The sequence below is a fragment of the Osmerus eperlanus genome, chromosome 9 (assembly GCF_963692335.1).
Source record: "Osmerus eperlanus chromosome 9, fOsmEpe2.1, whole genome shotgun sequence".
NCBI lineage: Eukaryota > Metazoa > Chordata > Actinopteri > Osmeriformes > Osmeridae > Osmerus > Osmerus eperlanus.
The window spans coordinates 9,006,307-9,029,288 of NC_085026.1; the positions used below are offsets into that span (position 1 = coordinate 9,006,307).

General features: G+C 44.3%; 1 protein-coding gene across 1 annotated transcript; it reads right to left on the bottom strand.

Annotated features, from left to right (window-relative positions):
* Window positions 1-6,896: 6,896 nt before the first annotated feature.
* LOC134026572 (uncharacterized protein C14orf132) lies at window positions 6,897-22,437 on the bottom strand. The gene is made up of 2 exons (XM_062469445.1): window positions 22,168-22,437; window positions 6,897-9,070 (listed from the first exon to the last, which is right to left on the bottom strand). Exons 1-2 carry the CDS (start codon window positions 22,192-22,194, stop codon window positions 8,834-8,836), a joined length of 264 nt encoding a protein of 87 aa, XP_062325429.1. The 5' UTR covers window positions 22,195-22,437; the 3' UTR covers window positions 6,897-8,833.
* Between the last annotated feature and the right edge of the window lie 545 nt (window positions 22,438-22,982).

Sequence of the window (22,982 nt, forward strand, 5' to 3'; positions counted from 1 at the left end):
GTTCGCCACCATGATGAACTGCTGATATGATGATAGAACCATGGAAGTAATACATATACACACATTCATCACCAACGGGCACTACTTCTAGCATTCCCTGCCAACGGACACAGCCAATGGACATTGCACTAGAGTGCACCACAAACAGGCATTGAAGTAAATGGCAAAGACAGGGGATCTATTTGAAGCTCTTTTAAGACAACAAATGACATTGACAAACGTTTCTCTTTCAGTCAGGATTCCCACAGCCTTTGAAAGAAACTTATGTAGCTTTCTTGCTCTCACAACTCAATTAATCTAGTCAACTCCCTTAGCTTACTCATAACAATGCTAGTAAATGCCCTTGAGCTTTGGAGAAGATAAAGCTTGCAATTGTTTATGCTGTGTTGTAGTGTTCATAATAAATGCAAGAGTGTGTTGTGGTCAGCATTTACAGTAATTAAAACCATGAGGTCTCATAAACATAAATAAACCTTTACAAATCAACTTGAGTAAACAAGACCCAAAGACCTATCAAATAAGTAGTATTACACTAGTATGCCATGACCTAAACCAACAGTAAGGTCCTGAACCTCTCAAAGAAGAACATAAGTATCAGAGAAGTATCTGGGACTTTCATTCAGAGCCTCTTCTGTCAGACTGTGGTTCAGAGTTCAGGGTGTGGTCGTGGAACACAACATTCCGCCTGGGCGCCGTGGTGACATCCTTGAGCCCATTCTTCCAACACGCTGATTCCAGCCTTTTCCTGTCTCCTACATATGTTCCACTCTGTTTTACATAACCTCCATGGTTCCCCCTTCCAGGCCCATCATCTGAAACTAAGGGGAACTATTGGGCCTCCCATCTGAGAGACTGTGGCCACTAATAGATCTGGACCAGAACCCACACCAACACCATAACTAGACTACTATCCTCTGTTAAAGATGTTTATCTGGGCTTCCATCCCTGGCTCACAGCTGCCGACCACCACTACAAATACAAACATCAAGGGAGAGGGTGAAAAGAATAAAATAAAGAGAGAAGGCAAAGCAAGACAGGGAGAAAATGATGAGGGCTGGGGGAATAACATGAGCAGATTGAGTCTGTTTGAGGAGTCATAACAAACTTGATTTCTTTTGAAAATGTTCACTGACTCACCATGAGATGATGAAAACACTTATCAGTCCTCTTTCTTATCACACACAAAGCAACACAATCATGAACTGATTTGAAAAGAAACCACTCCAGCCCCCAAATTCATGGTGTCATCTAATTGGAACGAGATAGTCATACCTGCTTGAGTCCAGTTAAATGTAGCTGCAAAATTAGTATTTCCTCAAATATTCACCCAGAGCAGCTTTGAAATCTTTCACTGGGGTGTAAAACTGTGTGTTTATGTTTATGGCCCTATCTTGTGCTCTGTTTTTTGTGTGGGAGTGTTTACAAGAGCTGTGCCTTTGGGTGCAAGGTAAACTGTGAAGGCGACTGTTATCCCTGGTGCACCACTTAGTCACCTTGGAACGTACTGTGGAAAATCATCATCATAAGTGTTTTTTACACTTCACTTGCATCCTGTCAGGCCTACTTGAATTCTGGGAATCAATTAACATACGGAGAATGTAAACTGCAATCGAAAGATGTTTCCAAGTGTTTTCCCCACTGAAACCTTTAACCACATCAGTAAACAGAGATGCTTGTTGCAGGGTTATCTAACCCAAATGTCCATATGGAATTGGTTTGGGGAACAGGTCTCTGGATTTCTGATAAAGACTGAACAGTCTGATGACAGATTGTTGGACAAACATGGACAGGGAAGGTGACCATACTATCACATATAGTATTGAAAATTACAGTGCCCTCTCCTGGACAAAATAGAGGTGTCATAAATATAAGCAAGCATGTGCCTGTCATTCTGTGTTCTCTCTCTCTTTTCCCCTCTCTCTTGCACAAAAACACACCTTATCAGGTTAACTGTCAGTGCAGATTCGATTTAGTCTGGGTTCACTAATGTATGGTTTGTTTTGAGTATGATGTATCTAATATGTAATTTGAACTAAATGCTAAGGTGAGCCAACAGTGTGCAGCACGGCCTAATGGTGCCTTCTAAAATGGGATTACACGTACAGCACCTGGCTTGGCCTTTTACAGTATCGCAAAAAGATGAACTTACCCAGTCATAAATCAAAAGTGCAAGATTGGAACAGAAAATGCCTGAAACACAAAAACACAGGCTTCTTTGGCAAACTTCATAATGTTTCACGGTGGGGCTAAAATGGTCAATATTTGACACTATCAATTTTCCCTGCTTCTCCCTGTGAGTGCATCAGCTTCAGATATTAATCAACAAAGGCAGAAGACAGCAGCATACCTTCTAGTATTTAATCCTCGCCTCCCTCCTTTTCTGTCTCTCTTTCCATTCTCATGTATAAAACATACCGTGGCTTCCACCTCCCTTGACCAGCAGCTTAGTAAGAGGTCCACTATGGAGCTTGACAGTGAACGCTGGGCTGCCGAGATTGATGGATGTCAATCTACATTGTGACAGGGCCACAGCCCTCTCATGCAAATCCAACTGCCGTCAGGGAGTGGCAGCCTCTCGTCAGTGGTCTGAGCCCTTATCTATTCTGAAGACATTGAATCTTGACAAAGATTGCAAGACTGCAGAGCCCCTACAGGCCCCTGGGTACCTCGGCCAGGCTCCACTGGGCTCATGTGCAGGGGTCACAACCTTTTCTGTTGGATGACAAGCTGTGTGGTTAAATCAGCTCTCTTTCATGAAGTCCCATCACGACTGAATCACTACTGGGACTGCCAGACAGAGACAGCGACAGAGCCAGCGTCAGAGCCAGCGTCAGAGACAGCGTCAGAGACAGCGACAGAGACAGCGACAGAGACAGCGACAGAGACAGCGACAGACACAGAGACAGCGACAGACACAGAGACAGCGACAGAGACAGCGACAGACACAGAGACAGAGACAGCGACAGACACAGAGACAGCGACAGAAACAGCGACAGACACAGACACAGAGACAGCGACAGAGACAGCGACAGAGACGAAGACAGCGACAGACACAGAGACAGCGACAGACACAGAGACAGCGACAGACACAGAGACAGCGACAGAGACAGCGACAAACACAGCGACAGAGACAGCGACAAACACAGAGACAGCTCCCCCTGCTTACTTACTGTTACAGACAGACAGCACTTTAGTAGTGTGCTGTACCAGCTTCCAGGATCTGTAGTGGAAGAGTACAGGCATGCTGTTCCAGTGACAGGCAATGCTTGAGTTCTTATTAATGACTGATTGTAATGGTGCCTTGCCAACGAGTGCCTTACATCAGGGATGGGGACAGCAGTGCCCTTGGGCAACATGAAAATCTCTCTTTTTTTATACAATCTTCCTTTCTCTTTTCCTTTAGTTTGCAAGCACTGGCACACTATCATATTGTGAGTTTGGGGGAACAAAGGAGAGCCTAATGTAGAAATTGATTAGATCTGACTTCCTTGACATTTGCATTTTTCCTCCCCCCTCTTGTGTGTTTTGCTTATGACAGGACAATATTTTTCCCTGGAAAATCTGCATCATGAGGCAATCTCTCAATTACTAATCCCACTCAGAGGATGAATTGCCAAATTCAATCTCATTGAAAACATGCATCATCAGTGGAGTAGATTGTCCAACTTTGAAAGGATTCTTATATGAAGCATATTTTATGAATAACTGTGTTGATTACTATATTAGTGTGAATATGACTTTGACAAGTATTGGTGATGGGAATGATTTAAGGTGTTGTCAGTCTTTATAGGCTATATTATCTGCATATATGAGCCTAATAATCAAAAAAATGTGATAGTTTAATAACGTCTTGTCATAGCTAATGATCCATTTCAATTAACAACTCAGCCTCCTCAGAAAATCCCTCCACCAACCATCATTGAACTTGTATACGATAAGATCCGATTTAGACCTTAATTTGGGTTTGAACTACCAAATCTATTATTTGAATCCCTTAATTTAATCAATTAATCAATTCATTGAATTAAACAAAATGGGTTGTTCAAAACGTTCAGTTTTGGGTATTATTAAAATATTTTGGGGTTTTAATCCATTTCATTTCAGAGTGTACTCAGCCCAGTCCATAAGAGAGTCCAAACTCTTATGTAAGGACCCAAGCACTAAATGGCACTCATTTCTGCATGCAATGAATACTGCATATTATATTTGTATTAATTAATTAGCAAACAAGGGTAGCAGAGATTGTTGCTGTAGGTGAGATTAACCTTTGATGGAACATTCTAGTGAAGAAAGCCACACAGGTCCCAATCATAGTCCACTGTTTTCATGGAATCAAAACGGAAGATTATTTCTCCTTCCTCCCTTAATCAAGAACAGCTCCATCCTTCTCCACACTCCCCTCTCTCCCTTCCTCTCTGTTCCTCCCCTCACTCCCCTCCCCTGACATCTCCTATCCTCTAGTCTCTGACAGTTGTCAGTCAATCACAAAGGCAGCCACCCGGACAGTAAGCCTTTATTACAATTGCGCCGAAGCAGTTAGCTTCAATAACATTCATCATACAGACGTCAGCGGGGATTACAGATGATATACTGTAGACGTTGCACTGATCTCCCGCCTGCTGACACACAGCGACAACATTGTCCTAACTTTCCAGCCCCTCGTTCGTCCCCCGTGTGAGGTGAGCCACTGCCGCCTCGGTCGTCAAGCCGTCGTCATGGTGCTGACAGAGGCTGATAGGTGAATAGGCTGTCCCGATGCTGACAGCTCCACAGGGAAAGCCTTTGATTGGAGATTGGCAATGAGATTTAGATGTGCCCCCCTCCCCCTGACGCTGGGGGGGGGGAGGGGCGTGCACGAGAGAGGGTCTCAGCGCGAGTCATTAATCTACACCTGCTTCCTCCACCTCTACTGTACACTGCTCGCTTTGTGTCTTTCATACGCAGTCTCAGGTGAGCCAAGAGAAAGTGGTCTGAAGTTATCTGCTGCCCTTTTTCCGTCACCTGATACCGAGTCCGGTCAATGCGGCTCCCTCTGATTGGACGCCCTGCTACGTTTAATGAGTCTGGAGATCCCTCATGTCTCTCAGTAATGGCTTGTTGGATGTCTGACAGCCCAGACCAGGGCTTGGCCCGCAAATGAGCTGAAGATCCAGTAAGAGGTATGCATCAAGTCCCGTGTTAGAGAGCTCACAACGGACCCACTCTCCAAGAAATGTGCAACCTACATAAAAACTTTAAAGTGCTGACTACAGTACCTGGTGCTTCAGTCGAAAAGATTTGCAGAGAGATTGATTTGGTATGCCTGCCTGAGTTTGGGTCTTTCTGCTATCAGAGTGGGTAAGAATGGGATCCCAAGACAACAAGAGTTAGTAAAGGGCTTTTAATAATTGTGGCTATTAGTTTAGATAGCCTGTCACTCTGCCCCCTCACTCCTACAGTCTTCACTGTCCCAGCCCACTCTGCCTCCAACACACACACACACACACACACCTAAACACACACACGCACACATGTATTATCATGGAATAACTGTTCTGCTGTTGGGGATGTGAAAATAAATAAATGTATGTATTCTCTCACCCTATGTGTGTGTTGAAAAAGAATATATTATTTTGTTGGGCGTTTCTGTAATGTGAATCTAATATTGGCATGTTTATGTAATGTATTGTATAAATGTGTTCTATACACATGCTAATGGAGGGTTTGTGTCACTCAGCTCCTCCAATGAGGTGGTGGATGAGGGAATGCCCCTGAGTGAATCTGCAGTGTCTCTGAACCGACAGCTTGACAAGACATGTCCATGGTGCTTGGCACACATTAGCATATTCAGCACCTCTCTACCGAGATGTCAGCCTTGATTGGACAGGAGAGAGCTGGAGTGTTGCATCCTGGGGGAATCCGGGGTTGGGTATGGTGGGGGGGGGGGGGGGGGGGGTAGGTGGGTGGAGTGGGTTGCAGCAGGACTTCTCTAGAAACCTGACTGATGCATCTGACCCCGGGCTCCAATTAACCCTCATGATCTATTATTTACCAGGCTGCCTCATCTGGAACAAACCCTGGAATCAGAACCCACTAGCTCGAATGGTCCCTCATACACCTGCACCTGCTACCACATTTATTAGCATCTATCAACATGAATTAGCATGTGTTGGGTCAACGGTTACCTGCTTCTCTGTTCGCTGTTTCTCTCTAAGATGGTGGTGAGCCGTTCAGAGTTTTCACATCCAAAGTCAGCTAGGAAGGAGAGGCGAGCAGGGGCTTATCATCAAGGTTGAGTGAAGATCATCTCTTGTTGCCTCCTGATGTGGTGTTACAAGCCTGTGGCGAAGTGGAGGCACCCGATAGAAAGTAGGTTACTAAACGAGAGAGAGAGAGAGGGGGGGGGAGAAGATAGAGAGAGGAGGAATGAGAGAAAGGAGAGAAGAGAGCAAGGGAGGAGAGAGGACAGGAGAGAAGAAAGGCGAGAATGTGACCTAATCAATGTGGTTGGGAGATGAAGCCTATCGGGACAAATCACAGCAAGGCCTCTTTTCCCTGTATCAGTGAGAGAGTGACAGCGAACCACAGCCAGGCAGGCGTGTAGGTGTCAGAATGACTTATGATGCCATTTCTCCCTCGCATCAATCTTACCTGGAGGCTCAGCATTCACAAGTGATGTCTGCCAATGTGACGCACCAGCCAGAAACTTGTCTTTGAAAAACGCATGAAACTGTCAAAGTGCTGTTTCGCAGTGACTTGAAGCTGCTGGCATTGAGAGGGTCTCAACTTGCCTCTAGGGGTGCTCCTGAGCCTTAGAGGCATATATGTCCATAGATCTTACATTGTTTCCCTCTACACGCACCTTTCCCAACACAATTACAATTCTAAGAAACTTCTTTATAGTACAGTACAGTCACCCTGAAACTTTATTAGTAATACATGTTCTTACAAAAAAGAGTATTGTGTCGGTGAATTACAACATTTCTGAACACTTACACGGCAAATTCTTAATAAAAATAAAACTACAGTCTTAAAAAAAGACTTTCTGTCAACAATATTACCTCCTAATTTAGGGATCTAAATAACAAAATGTTCTTGCAGTTCTTTCATAGCTAGGGAATGTAAAGTCGGTGAATGAAATGTATCCTTACACTGCATCAACAACAGTTATGGACAGTGTTTACACCAAGACATGGGAAACCCTCTACAACATTCCTAGAAATAACTACAAAGTCTTCTTTTTCCATATCACATAAGAAACATTACTGAATAAAAACTAACTATTCCAAGTCTTTCTTTTTATGCGGTAGATATTGTTGATATTAACACCTCATCTCTTGGAGGGAAATATTATACATATGCTAGACTGATAAAGTCATTAACGGAGTTGTATATTTTGCAAGTGGATCGTGAAATGTTTCCTAAATCTAATATCTAATAACATTATAATTAATTCAGACTCGTAAAGACATGGCTTGAGACTGCTCTATTAATGCAGTTTTAAGTGTGTGTTGTCTGATTTTCTAAACAGGAAGCAGATGGAAATCGGTGATTAGGATCAGAATATGATGTCACTTTGCTAGCTTTTAAAGGTTACCTTCTTCCTGGGCTTGTCTGTATGTGTTTATTTATTCAACTGGGAGGTCATTTAACTTTCATGAACACCCACGTGACAGGCTCTCGCGTGTGTCTGGAGGAGAACAGTTAACATTGTCAATTAGGTGGAGGATTAATCTCCATGGAAACGTCTGCCTCTGGACTCCCTGGCAGCACAAAGCTAATTCCGTCCCAGAATCTCTATTTTAAATTGCAGATTGATAGACACACAACTTCTCGGTCAGAAATGTTCCTCCTTCCATGTAAGTGAAGGGGTGAATAGTTATCTGGGATCCGAATACGTGAGCAGTACAGATAAGTTTTCCTTTTACATGATCTAGACCTACAGTGTGCTTTGGTTCTTTCTGTCTCACCCTTTCACGCCACATCAGTAATACATCAACAGTAGATATAACAGTAGGCTCTTGTAAACGTCTTGAATTTGGTCTGCCGGAAAAGTGAAGACATTTTCGTTCTGAACAAATCAGGTGTCACAATTGTAACTGATGTGAATTGGTTATACTCACTCCTCAAGTATAAATACAGTCCACCTGCGGCAGCTTGTAATTAGTTGCGCATGCGAGTCAGCGGTCCCGAGTTCGAGTGTCAGTGTGGGGAAAGATCGGGAGGATGGTCGCGCAGCGCGACTACGAGCTGTCACACAAGCATGTGGCAGCAGTGAATATTTAACATCAATCAGCATTACCAATGATCTGCCAAAAGAAGGGCCCTCACCACACCTCGATGGTCCAGAATACAACAATTCTCCAGACGAAACTGTGTTTACCCAGTTTGCTGCTGGAGTAATCCCCTCTTTGATACCACTTTCTGATGTTGACAATGATTCACCACCTCTGCTCAGCCGAATGATCAAGCAGCGCTCTCCTAAATTGCCTGGTGTAGGGGGGATTTAAGATGGTCCAGTTCGTCCTTCATCTCAATCCCTTTCTAATCTCTCTCTTCTCGCCGCTCTGCATTTCAATGAAACAACACTGATAGACTGGGTTGGATTGTATAAACCTGTTGTGAACACAGCCTATTCTTACCCTCCCTAATATGCAGACGTTGGTATGATTAGTACTGCCAACTGCCAACTGACTGCTTAATCCATAATCCCATAATTATTGTTTGCATTACGGGACTTGCTTTAGGGAGTCACAGGGAGAATCCATCTGTTCTTGTCCTCTTATCACATTCCCAACAGGAAGTTTCGAGTTGTTGGGGTGAGTTTGGAAGCCCTGGGGGGATATCGAGGGGATCAGAAGGTGAAGGCGTACACCACTCCCACGACCACAATGTTGCCGATGGTGGCCACAATGGCGATCCAGAGCCACACGGCATCGCTGGACATGGCCTGCTGCTCTTCCTGTTGGGCTTGGGCCGAGGCCGTGGAGTTGGCGGCGTGGACGCTGGCCGAGGAGTTGAAGAGCGAGTGTTCGCCACTGTAGTCATCATTGGGCGAGGAGTCCATGAAGGCCCCCGTCATGACGGGGATCTGAAAGAGAAGGGGGGGGCGGGGTGAGCAGGGAGAGAAGGATTGGGAGTAGAGAAAGAATATATGAACCGCAAACCATAGAGAGCACTTCAGTATGCCTACAGTACCTTCCCCCAGAGATGTTTCTACTGATAGCAAATTCATACTTAGTGTGTGAAAGGAAATAAGGGCCCTGTGCTGTAGTGTATTCTTATGATCTCCTGCCCTCCCTGGTTTCTGATCTCCTGTCTTCTTCTGAAATGTCCTCTCTTCTCTACCATTCATCGCTTCTCCCATCTCCTCTCATTCTCGTCTTTTTTCCCCTCCCTTCTCTTTCCTCCTCTCGTCGACTGTATCCTTTCCTTTGCTCACCTCTCCTCCCTGGGCCCAACTGTGGCAACTAGGGCTTCATTATCGGGGAGATTAATATTTCAACGGAGTCGGAAAATTAGAGCCCTGCTAACGCTGGTCATCAGAGCAGAAGACGCGCATCATCATCCTTCCTGTTTCCTTTTTGCCTCCCCCCCCCCCTCTCTCCACGTAGGTTCAGATCTCCTGTAATGTAGCCTTGTGTGTTTGTGCATCTGTGATGTGGAGGAGTGCCTGAGAAGAAACCTCGCCACGCTCAGATTAGGAAAACAGACTCTGTTCTCCTGCCGAGGATGTCAGAAAACAATGCTAAAAATACCTCGGAGGGATGTCGAGCTCTCACACATGCACACGAACTTTGGATCTGTTGTTTACTCCCACTCAGAGCCCCCTCTCTCTATCTCCCTCTCTCCCTGCCTCTGTCACACACACACACACACAAACCGACACACTCAATCAAGGTCTTGCCCTCGCACAGGAGAAGCCTTGCAGTGCCCTGCAGCCTTTGACCCCCGGTTGTGGATAATGACATGACACATCCGGCAGTGTTGCCACGATAGTGATTGGCGAGGACACGCATGTACCCTGGCACTAGACTGGGTGTCCGTTCACCTCACTGTGTCAGCAGCATATTGGCTGAGTCCTCTTTAATAGCCAGGCTTTGCTACGCGAGGATTCTCACCCAATCGAACGGTCCTTTTCATGCCATAATAGAAACATAAATACTGATGAATGCTAGGAATAAAGTGTTCTACGCGCTGACACCCAGCTCGAACGGATCGATTCCTATAAGAGCCGCTGCTATCGTCAGAGAGAATCGTCCATGTCTGCGCCTGGGAGGAACCCGGGAATGGCCGCTCCTTGTCCATTCACCCAAACTCAGCTCGCTGAGATGCATGAGGTCGACGCCCAGACGGGCTAAGCATTAATGGAGCTCGATAGAGGAACCCTGACACGGGAGGATCCCCAGGCGGCCGGGCACTTAACCAGGCAATGACAGGGCCATCTCCAGTGCATTAGCGTCATCAGGGAAGCGACGCCTGGAGATGCGCAGTGCATCCACGGGTGAGCGGCCTGGGTAATCGAGCTTCTTCTGGCCGTACCACCAGGAAGAGAACGCACTGAAGACGGAAGCATGAACTTCCCTGACCTCTCTCCGGGGCTCTTAATACCGGCTCGATGGCGGCAGCCGCAGGGAAGATGGCCGGGCGGATGTCGATACGGCGGTGGTGATGACACCAGCCAGTCGGTTCAGACTGCCTCAGACAGATAGAGACATGCAGAGCCGTGTCTGTCGGGCGGTGAACAGCAGTGAGGCATAGCTTTGAGCCTTGCTCCAAAAAAAATCTACCTACTGTATCTAGATCAACTCATCTGAATTTAATAGGGACAAAGTAGAGTTTCTAACATATGAGCATTACATGAATGATCCAGCAGCACATGTTCGGTGGATAGGCAGCTATATAGAAACAGAACACAAGGGGACCGACGTCACTCTACATCACACCTGCCTTCAGACATCTTGATTAATGCATACAGCTGTAGTTGGCATCCTGCCCGACAGGCTGATTACAGTAACTGCTGGGTAAAAACAGACTGTAATGACCTCTCCTGGGGCTGGCGCCACTAAGCAATAAGTGCTTGTTAATACAGCCTTTCCACCAAACAAACAAACAAACATACAAACCTAAAGATATTTAGCCACTGAAGACCACAACACTCCCATGACAGATAATGCTGTGTCCATACACTATATATTTTTACAGACTGTGTGGTGCCTTTCAAAATGTATATGTCAAATGTGCTTCAATATGGCCATGGCTGTATTTTTCCTTTCTGTGTGACGGAGTAAAAAGTTGAGCAAAGTTAAACTTTTGGGTCCATACAGACGCATAAGACCAATCAGAGCATGGTTTAAAACTCCCGCATAGTAGATATGACATGAAATGTGACACAAAATATATGAGAATGCCCACCCTGTGCAGACAGGTTGGTTCAAATCTGCTGTCGACAGATTGTGGTGTAAATCATTTCAGACGAAAGAGTGAGAAAACACAACATGATGATGTCAGAACAACAAATTAGGCTTTTTACTCAGTGAGTTGACCTTTAACCCCTCTGTAAATCTGATGGAGTGATGGGGGTTTATAAGACTGGTTCATCCTCGCAGGATACAGGTGGACTCGTAACACGGCTCTGACATCCTGATTTACAGGCGCCGGCCTCATTGGTTTTCCCTCTCTGCTGGCAGGAGAGTTTCAAAGTCAATCTTATAAGTCAATAGAAGGGGTGTAGCACAGCAATTCTGACAAGCCATCTAAATCACTCTGATTCCACTAGAACACAATTTTGGTATTTGACTATTTTTCACACAGCAATGTCTGAAACTGCTACCGGTAACCTAACCATGCACAGAAAAATGGGCAGTGTTGAAATTCTGTTGTTACTGATCGAGTAACTGGTAAGTGGTAGAGTGAAGATACCTGATACTGATACAAGCACTCATAGTTTAAGTATTCTTCGGGGTTGCAAAATGCAATGCTCATTCACGGCGTGTCTGTATGTCTTTTGTTGTTATCCAGTATGTATACAGTACAAGTATGCTCTAGTCTACTGATAGTGTGAACTGTGTTTGCATGTGCATGCGAGTACGCGTGTGTGTGTGTGACATCTGTGCACACATTTGTTCCAGTGTCTAACTCCTGACATGAGTGTGTGTGTTTGTTTGAAGTGCTCCAGTCCATGACGACCCACGTCAGTCAACAGAAAAAAGCAACAGTACAGAAATGGCTGCTGAAAAGACTGAGCTGAGCTGCAAGTACCAGGGAATTCAAGCTTTTCAGGACTTACACTTTCACGATGACTCAGAATGTCGTCCTTAATCTCCCCGAAAATGTGCACTTCTCTTCAAAACTAGGATTTAGGGAGTAGCTGACTGTGTGTGAGAATTGGATGAGTTTAAACCCGCTTTATTTCAAGTCTGTCCACCACCAAAAAAGCACCACAGATGCTTCTGAAAATGCTCTGTCTCCGAGAACCTCATAAATTCTCCAAGATCATGCTGAGTATAGCGTGCCTCTCTCCAAGCTGTTCCAGAGGGACTGTCTCTCATCTGCCTCTGCTTTGTCTATGACTCTGCCTCCGTCTCCGACTCTGGTCCTCTCAGGGATGTGTTCCTATGCTGACAAACGTTCCAAGTTGATCGTCAACCTTCTGGTTTTGACAGACAACATGTAAAACCAGGGAATTTGGTTCTGTATCCTTCTGATGTTCCTGCTGGTATAAATATAATGCTGTAGCTGTAGGGGATATCTCTGAATTATTTCATGCTGATGTCCACAATGTTGATGTTACCAATGGATCATTAAACATTTGCTAATTAAACTGAGCATGGTTTCTCTTTAATCTTTGCAATTCCGTTCTTGGATAAATAAAAAATTATTAAAACAATATTTAAGAGTTTGAAAATTAATGATCTTTTTGGTTTATCATTATAAGATACTGTAGCTTTCTAAAATAACATGAAAAAAGCTTTTTCTCTCCAAAAGAAACCCATTAATCATTTATACGATCACACATTTAAATTATGTATAAAACTGATTAAATGTGCAGCATGTGTTCATGTGTTTACACCCAAGAACACATCTTAGCCTTACTGAGCCCAACTTGGGAATTCTTGGCAATGTACTGAAGCCCACTATGCTACATGTCTTTATGTGGATATCATGTGTTTTATGTCCAAACATATTAATTTAAAAAATACACTTGCTGCAATCACACACTGCTGTGGTGTTAAGACCAGCACAGCACATCTCATCTACAGCGTCAGAATCTTCCCCAGGTCCAGAGCTCCAGGTGATATCCTTCATGGTCCAGTGGACCTCCAGCATCTCATTCCCAGCAACAGTAATTCAATCTGATTCTAAAGAGAAAACTAAACAATGAGGCGGTAGGCTTGGCTACAGATATCTTCCTCTCACGAAAATAATTAAAAGAAATCAGAGGAAAGAAGGGTAGACAATATTTAACCTATTAAACAGAAATGAATAATAAATGATTCATATTAAATATTCACCATCCTGAAAATGACAGGTAAAGACTTTGGCTTGCACTTTGTACCTGCACAGGTACACCTTCCCAAGGATGAGTACCTGTGGAATTTTCCTTTGCTGCATTAATCACTATTTAAGTAAACAGTTTGAGTGCAAACCAACTTGCCGTTCCATGTCAGGGATTTTAGAATGCATGCGTGTGGATCTGTTTTCTATGTCTACTGTCTACTACTCAGAATTCATCCAGGCTTGTAAAAGTGCCCTCACTCCTCTCTACGGGCTCACCGCCGGTTGTCGTGGGGATGAGCTTAGCAACGAATAATGGCTTTTCTTGACAACCAGGGCCAGCAGACAGAGGGGCGCACCCCACTCTGGAGCCCAGATGTGGCTCCTCTCTGCCTGGAAGCTGCGGGGGATGATTCCCTCCCCCCTCACCCGGTTAACCGTCTCATGCCTAGGACGACACCTAGCCCCCCCCCCCCTCTCTCTCTTCCTCTGACCTCACTCTTCTTCAAAGGATTTGGCATCAGAGAAAACGCAACGCCGGCAGTGAAATGATAAATCACATCATCAATGAGATATGTGAGTGTGTGTTTGTGAGAGGAATCCTGGGGGGAGATTATAAAAGAGAGAGAGATGAACGTATGGGGGTCGAATGGGTGTGAATAGTTCTCAAGGCTCTTATTTTCTCCGTCGCTGGTGTCAGCCAGCCCTACGGCTGCTACCAGACCTGCTGCTACCAGACCTGCTACCAGACCTCCTACAGTGTGTAATATAGAGAAACTTCAGTATGGAGGTGGTAGCCCCTAATTGAATCTCCGCTCGAGTAAGACTTTGCTCTGGATGGGTTAGTGGTGTGTGTGTCAAAGTGTGTGTGTGAGGCAAAAGAGTGGGTGGAGGGGGGACAATCCTGCTTTAAGCAGAGTGGGAACATGAAAAGCAAGCAACAAAAAAACACCATAACACTTTGACTCTTTCATCCCCAGTAAGCTGCATGGCAGGAGGTAATAAGAGCCAGCCCCGTCTTCCCAACTGTCAGTGAGATGGGGATGACAAATCGCTTTTCCTGGAGGCCCCTGTAGCTCCATGATTCATGGCGTTATTCCCCCTCTGTCCTCGTGTGTGTGAGTGTGCGCACTCTCTTTTTTATGTAATTCATAAGTAGTTATTACATTGGTTATCATCAGGACTGATTACAATGCAACGTCAAGTGCCCCTTCATGAACAAAAAAAAACATTTTGGATCGTCCAATCATGGGGGAGTACTAGCTTACTGAAACACCAAGCGAACTGTCAACTACTCTTAAGTTCTTGGGTATTTGTGACACTTCTCTCTCACACACTTTTTCTCTCGCTAGATATTTCTCTCTCTCCCATTACATTTCTCTCTCCCACTTTCTTTCTCTCTCTCGCTTTTGTGACTTTATTCATCCCTGTAGAACCTTTAGGAGCATAGACATGAGGCCAATGACAACCAAAACCGGACCAACTGATGCCTCTTTCATCCCAGCTGCAGTAACTTAAAGTAGTCTGCTTCTGTGTCCAGGACAAGGCCGGATCTACCATTCAGGCAATCTGGGCACTTGCCCAGGGGATCTGAAAATGAATTGTATCATTGTCTTGTGATTTGAGAGTGAGATGGCAGTACTTGGTTTCTCGAATTGGACAGGCATACTTGCTGTCTGCTGTGCTGGACTATAGTCACTCAGTTTTTGACCAATAGGTGTGTGATTTGACATGCCGGGCTGGAGGTCAGGGGGCCAGCGTACTGTACAGTCACAGGTTGGGCCTATGTCTGAAACTGCAGTAACAAAATGGATAAAGGCAGGATGACAAGAGCCAGAGTCCCTGTTTTTTATTGGCGGTTTACATGACCTTAATATGTGTTTTCATAAGTGTGAGTTTATTTGTTTGGGACACTTGAAAGTAACACATCCAGTACAGTACAGTCAAATTGGATGCATGTGCATATCAGAAAGTGTGTATGTACACAAGTTTATTCAGTGGCCCTGGGCGTATTATGAATTGCTTATGAATGTGCTATACTGTCCGCTTTATTTAGGGACTGTACATGGATTTGTCGTAAGGCCTACCTCTGGTGTGGAACGCATGACAAACATGACAAGGCGGCAGAATCACCTCATCTCCCTCCCATTAGTAGTGTGTTTGTGTGTGACAGTGGGTCCAAATAGGTCATGAATCACTATAATCTGAGGAAATACAATTCATCTGTCCTGATGTGATACACGACACCAACATTCACGTATACCGTCCATTCCTCATCCACCCCCGATCCACTCTCTCTTTTCCTCATCGAGTTCTTCACTCTATCTCTGTCCTTTAGATCACCTGATGACTTTGTATTCCTCCTCAAAGTCGATTCTCTTCTCGCTATCCATCCATCCCATGTTCATGCACAGCTTTTCCAGCATGACAATGACAAGGCATCATTGACATCCAGCACCATGGCATGCATAAATAAGTGTAAAGATGTACTGTGGAGGGCCTAACTCTCAGTTCAGAGGGGGGGTGATGACAGCACGCAATCATTTGGTGTGAAATCAAATCAATTATGCTGTCATTGCAAACAGCAGTCTTTCAGAAGGAGATAAATAAGTCTTTTGTACGGTTATGGCTGTGATCACGCCACAAGCACAGGTGTTTCTGTTAGTCTCTGGAGGCATAGAGATTACATTGAAAACCAAGCAGAAAAAACCTCCATCCATCCAATATAGGCTAGGCTATGTGCCTCCAGTGTCACATTTGAAGTGTTTAAGAGAGAGCTTTCATATCAAAGAGCACACATGAGCAAAATATCCATATTGCCTCCAAATGCTGCTCAAAATGTTTTATTATTGCATCCACCCACAATGCAAACAATATCCCCACTCCACGTTAGCCCCATGTGGTACAGGCTTACAACCAGGGGGGAGGAAAAGAATATCAAGACCACATGCGTTGTTTGCAGTGCCTCTATAAATAGCCGAAGTGCAGAGGAATGGAACTGAGGGACGCAATACAATATATGAGAGAGATATGATTTGTAATCAAATCCAACCCAGAGAGATAAGATGAGGGAGTTTTGCCCATGGCAGCACTGGCAGGCTCAGGGAAGGGAGAACAAAGTCTGACTGGAGAGTCTGGGAATCCCAACACCGGGGGTTTAGAAGAGGAGTGTGTCTGCAAAGATAAGCATTAGCAAGCTTCACTGGTCTATAAGCTATATTGAAAGTGTCATCAACCCTTGTTAATAGTCATAAGGCATTGTTGATGGAATTAAATATATATTCATCTGTCAATGTCAACTGACATAAGCACACACTGTATATATTTGACATTTGGAGTGATTTGCATAAGAAATGGAACCAGATGGAACATATTATTTATTCACGAGCCGTGTTTGGCATATAAATCTATTGTCAGTCCGGGATGGCAATATGGCAAACATAAAGTTGACTTTTTGGGTGAGCATGTGGAAGTCTAGTGAGGATGAGTGCAGCTCAGCCCTCAGGCTAACCCCTGGGGATGACCCCTGTGCTGATACTGGACATTAGTTTACCCAGAGAGAAGACCAGGGGAAACAACCTCGCCTAAGCCAAGAGTCAGTAATGCTGCCGTAGACTCAGAGAACGTAGACGTAGCCCTCTCACATGTACAGAGGACTGTGTGGAGAGAGAAGTTAGGGTTCTGGACATACCTACCATGGCTTTACTTTTGAGCTGCTGAAGGGCTGTGTTGCCCTGGGTAGGGAAAATATCCGAAGTGGGATTCATGGAACTGCACTCATGAAGACAGTGTAAGCTCACTCATTCCTGCTTGAGCACTTCTGAAATACTCCCTGAGGTGCAGTATTTGCTTGTGAGTACTGCATACCTAACCTGACCCATAGATCATCAAACAAGATCACCAAAAACCTGATTGTACATGAATGTAGCTCACATGCTAATCAGCTGAATATTCTATACTGCAGGGTACCGTACGATCCGTCAGGCACTGTAAGGCTTGGGAGTCAACCATGTTGTGTTACCTCCTACCTCCCATGTCATATGATTAAGCCTCACTCTGTCTCTTTAGGACATTGATTCAATATGCAATCATTCATTCAGTGAGGACCAAAATAGCTTCATCATTGCGGTTGACGAGCAATGCAAATATCTACTCCGGTTCAAGTGACAGGTAAAAAACAGCTGAAATGTGGGATTCCTCACGGCAGAGTACATACTTTATTGATCAATCATGATGTTCGCTGTAGAAAACCACCACTTAGTTTAGCTGGTAATTTAGTAGCGAGCCTCTGGAGAGTGGCCCATGCTAGATATATACCCTCAGTCCACAATATCCAATATCCAGCAGATTATTGGATTGAATCTTAGTTTGAAGCAATGGTTTTTGTCCTGGTTGCCTATGTCTATCTGCAGTCAGCTCACACACAGATCTATACCCTTTAGAGTGTAGCAATGTTTTTACGTCCACTTGAAAATGTTCTCTACAGCCCTGGGTCAAATAAGCGGCATTTGAAATACGCGGGGTAATTCAGCGTGCGCTGTGTGCAGCTTGCGTGCATATTTAGCACTTTTATGAGTATTCCCGTTGGTGCCGTGCGTCAATCAAATGCACCTACATGGTTTCTATTCTTTGAAACAATCAGTTATATTCCTTCAAACTGCTACGTCAGGTTCCATGTTTACTCCACCGATAAGGTGGAGTCCATCAAGCACCGGCAGTAAGCCATGAGGAAGCCACGTTGTGAGGTGCCTGACCTGCCCTCAGCCCCTGCAGTGAGAGGCGTCTATTTCTGGAGGACGTGTCAAATAAGGGTACCTCCTCATCACTTATAAAGCTCTCTGACTTCCTCATTAACAATATCCTCAGCATCAGCTGCCACTTACCTCCCCTTCCTCTCATTAAAGTCTTAGCGAGCTGCTGCTGTGAAGATGTCTTCATGAAATAGTTAAATAGATGCTCATTGTGCTGAAACTGAATGGAGCTGCCAATCGGACCAGCAAGCAATGGGCCTCCAAAGGTGAGTTTTATAAAGGTTTTGATATTCCATTTGCCTAGCACATGTCAGAAAGGTTAGTTTACCAACAAACACAGCATGGGGTGTTAACACAATAATTGGATAGCAGTTTGAACAGCAGTAAAATCCATCACATAAATCCAGGGGGGGAGTGGAGCATACTGCAAAAAAATTGCCAATGGTTGTTCTTAATGAAGTTAACAGAGGCCTCATATGAAAGCCACTTCTCAAAGGGATAGCCGAGTACTGGAGGGCACAGTGAAGCCAACACTCTCATGTCCCAGAAAGGCTGGAGTATCACTATTAAACCCTTCGAATCACCATAGATGGAGCAAAAAAAAGCTCAAGGGCTGAAACGCCAGACCGTCTGGGCGTCAAGACCTCACGTTGCGTTGGTGACATGATGACATAAAGGGAATGGGAATATTGGCTGTGCAGCTGTATGTTGTGCAACATCCCAAAATAACTGGCCTCATATGCGGACCGCCGTCATTTCTGAGGGACGGGTAAAACAAAAGTAGTCTAGTCCGTGAACTGTTGAACCTGCTTATCTGAGGATGATACAGCAGAACTCTGCTCTCTCCTCTCTTTATCTCCCACTGATGTTTTCCATTAGAGGGGTCTATCTAGGATCATACTGTATGTACCTTTCTGCCACATCCATTAAACAGGGACCTGCTATACACAGGGAGAAGGAGGAGGACAAGGGCACGGAAACTGTCCAAATGTTATATATGTGTGGCTAATGTCGGCCTTGTACAAGGAACAGTGCAAGTCTAATCATGATAGTGTTTTGGAGAGATGGATAATGCACTTGTTATAAAAATGCATCCATATAGCAGGTGCAGTATTGTACCTATAAGCTATTTATAGTCAAAATACTGTATCTGGATGAAAGAGGACAATACTTCCGGTTCTCCTGGCAATACTGACGTTGTATGCTGACTACAGTCACTGTGCAGATGTATGTGCATGTGTGGGAGAAATGAGTGGAAGAGAGAGAGAGTGTGAGAGGGATAGACAAAGAGTAAAAAAGACAGATAGAGAGAAAGGGCAGGAGAGAGGGAGAGAGAAAGAGCAGGAGTGAGAGTGCGAGAAAGAGATGGAAAAAAAGAGAGCGAGAACACCTCCCTCCAGTTTGTCAGACAAGTCTGAGGGGGACCCAGGGGGTCTGGCAGAGGGAGCCCAAGGCGAGGAAGGAAGGGTATGGGGGGTGTCGGGGGGCTGGTAGGGGGAGCCCAGGGCGAGGAAGGAAGGGTATGGGGAGTGTCTGGATCTGCCGCTCGTTGACAGATCTGTCTCAAAAACATTCGCCTCATACAGCGGTCTACAGCACCAACACATCCAAACACTCTGGGGGTTCAGACTCATTTAACATGCATCACTAAGTGACTGATGGGAGAACGGCTTTGAGTTTGTACATCAACACACGGCACCGGGCTTTACAGTGCATGCTACCTGTAAGATTCAATGTTAAACGGTCAAGGGCAGTTTCCAGTGAGTAGCTTAAGCATGTTTGTAGATTTGTCTTGCAGGCTTTCAATTTGTCCAGTTTTAATCTTGCCGTTCATGGTAACACTTATTATAAGCATCCACTTATGCATTGCCACAGTTGACATGTAGAGGACCCTACACACTATGGTTCGAGTGTAGCTCCCTAGTCAAGTGTTTCAATTTGTCATTGGACCTGTTGTCTAAAACAGCAGCCAGAGAGTGCCTCATCCCTCTCAACTTAGTATTCAAGAGCTACGTTTTGATTGCCACCTATTAATCCATGTTTTGCCAAGCTTGAGGACGCCTCGACTCTGGACTTAATGAAGTATGCCCTTTTCAATTCTAACCCGAGGCAGCTCTGCCATGCAAATCGTTCATCAGACACAATAGCATGCATTGTCTGAGCACTTCTCCTGAGAGTCATCCAGCTTGTGTCCATTAGCATTCGAAAAACAATTCAGACAAAAGTCAAAATATCTGTTTGAGGTTTAATGTACTGAATCACACACTGTATAAAAACCATAAACATGACCTTTGAACTGTGACCATGTTACCAGGTCTTAAGACATGAGAGGGCTTGCTCTAACTTACTCTACATGTAATGATGTGTTGAAGTCAACATAGAGAGCACAGACAGCTGCTCAAATGCATCTTCTTGACTTGGCCTCTGCCTCAGTGGAAAACACACACACACTCGTGAAACGATGAACTCTGGCAGTAAGTGTTATTGTTAGAGGTTGATAAAGTAAAGAATAGATATATTACAGAATTCCCCACCAGTAAATACTGTAATATTTCAGCGTGAGCTGTAAATATCTTATTTCGGTCTATATCTTCGGTCTCAGCAATCCTGGTTGGACTATTCAGTACCCCCACCCACCCACCAACCCCCCCACACACACATTACATCTCCACCACACAGCTACTGCCTGAAACTACCACTGCAAAACCCTCCAACCCTGCTGAATGCACCATATACAGAGTTTGCCTTCTTCTCAGGAACCTTCAGTATCTTTAAGAAAAAAAAGTTATGGTGGCAGTCATCTTTTAGGAATAAGGGGTCTTTCAGGGGGTTTTCTCATCCATTTAGCAGCTGCACACAATGATGGATGGACTAAAACGTCTAAAATATGTTTTCTCAGTGCATCAAGTCAAACTTCTAGACTACCAATGACAGTGGAGGTGCAATTGTTCTGACTCGTTATTCCAGACTAGGCTTGAGAGCCCTACCGTTATCCTTATCTTGATTCAATTCCCCTGTCCATTCTAGGGAAAGTAGGGTTATGATGAGGAGCTTGCTGAGACTGCTAGAATAGAAATGGAAAATACTTTTCGGGGTAGCATTACAAATATTATAGGTATTGAGCCTGTGACTGGTTGGGTTTGTTCACATACTGTCTGAGGTCTAAATTGAACCAATAATCTTTCATGACAACAATGGATATTTTACAATTAATACATGGCATACTGTAGGGATACATGTGGATATATGATAATGTGTAATATACTGTACAATAACTAAGAATTTGGAGCAGGAGTTATTTTATTATGGGTATGTTGTATTAATATGAGCTTTGCACTTGACTGTTATAGCCACTACTTGATCACACCAAGTGGATATTGAATAGGGGGTGTAATAGCCAGGAGAAATGTCTTTGATTTCAAGCTCCAGTGTGTGCATTAATTCATTGATTCGTTGGTTTGCTGTGGGATAAAACCGGTGATAAAACATAATTATGCCTTAAGTTATAGCTAATGTGGGTTTACGTACAAACAATGACAAATTCCCATACCAATATTCTAGTTCTCATAATCCGACAAGACCCTTCTGCGTAGGCTATATACCGACGTGCCGTCATATGTGTCAAACTGAAGTGGATCCTTTTCCAATAGACTAATTGGTTAAAAATATACATAATAACAACACAGAACACTCTGAGGTGAACGTTTTGAAACGCTATACGTTATCAATTCATGCTGCGTTAGTCTATTCAAAAATGGTTCCGCTCGTGGTTGCGCGCATGGCACCCAATCGGGATGCTTAACAAAACAGTTAAACATCGAAAGAACTTTAAAGTGCCACGCCCTCACAAATTGACACAACAGAAGTTGATATTCTGGTAATGCAAATTCAACTACTTTAAGCAGTGATTTGAAACATGGACAAAGCGCGCTTTTCTTACCTGCGCAGCCATGAATGACAGATCCATACTGTTGCTCTGTTCAAGCCAAGGCACTCAAGAAGAGATGGGAAAATATGGGTCTGTTTATCTAATTCCAAAATACAGCATAAGTGTCCGTCGTCCAAAGCTCCTCAGATGCAGACCGACTTCATATGAAAGGCATGTCGAGCGAACACCGATTTCATGAGCGGTTGGTGACGGTCTTCTCTTTCACAAACGAAGGGGGTGTGAAGAGAAGGAGAATAGATGTCAGCTCGAGACAGCTGTACAGAAGAGCCATCAAAAGATGCCTTGGTTTGGTGGAAGGTACACACGCCCCCATCCCTCCTTATTTTTCCATCTTTCTTCCTCTCTCTCTATCCCTCTCGCTCTCTCTCTATTCATCTTATTATTTTTCTCTCTCTCCAACATGTTGCTATTGCGCAAGTTTATTGACATTAGAAAAGACGCTAAACTTGATATTAGCTTTGAAAATATATTCACATTAGCATGCATGTATTTTACAGATGTTTTTAGTGCGATGAACAGTGTATCTGATTCTGACAATCCGTGATTGTCAAGACACAGTCATGCCAACTGGATGAAAGTCAGAGCAGAGAAAATGTAACAGCAATTTCTCTTCGATTTTTTTCTTCTATTCAAAGTATATAATCCATATATATCAATCCAAAATATAGTGTTTGTGGCAATAGTGTGTATTGCCATTTACTAAGGTGCGCTCTCGGGGACAGGTGTCAGGTGCCGCTCGTGAGAACACGTTTTTGACAGCTGTCGTGTTGCTTGCCAATGTGTCGATATTTTATCAGTATCTTGTC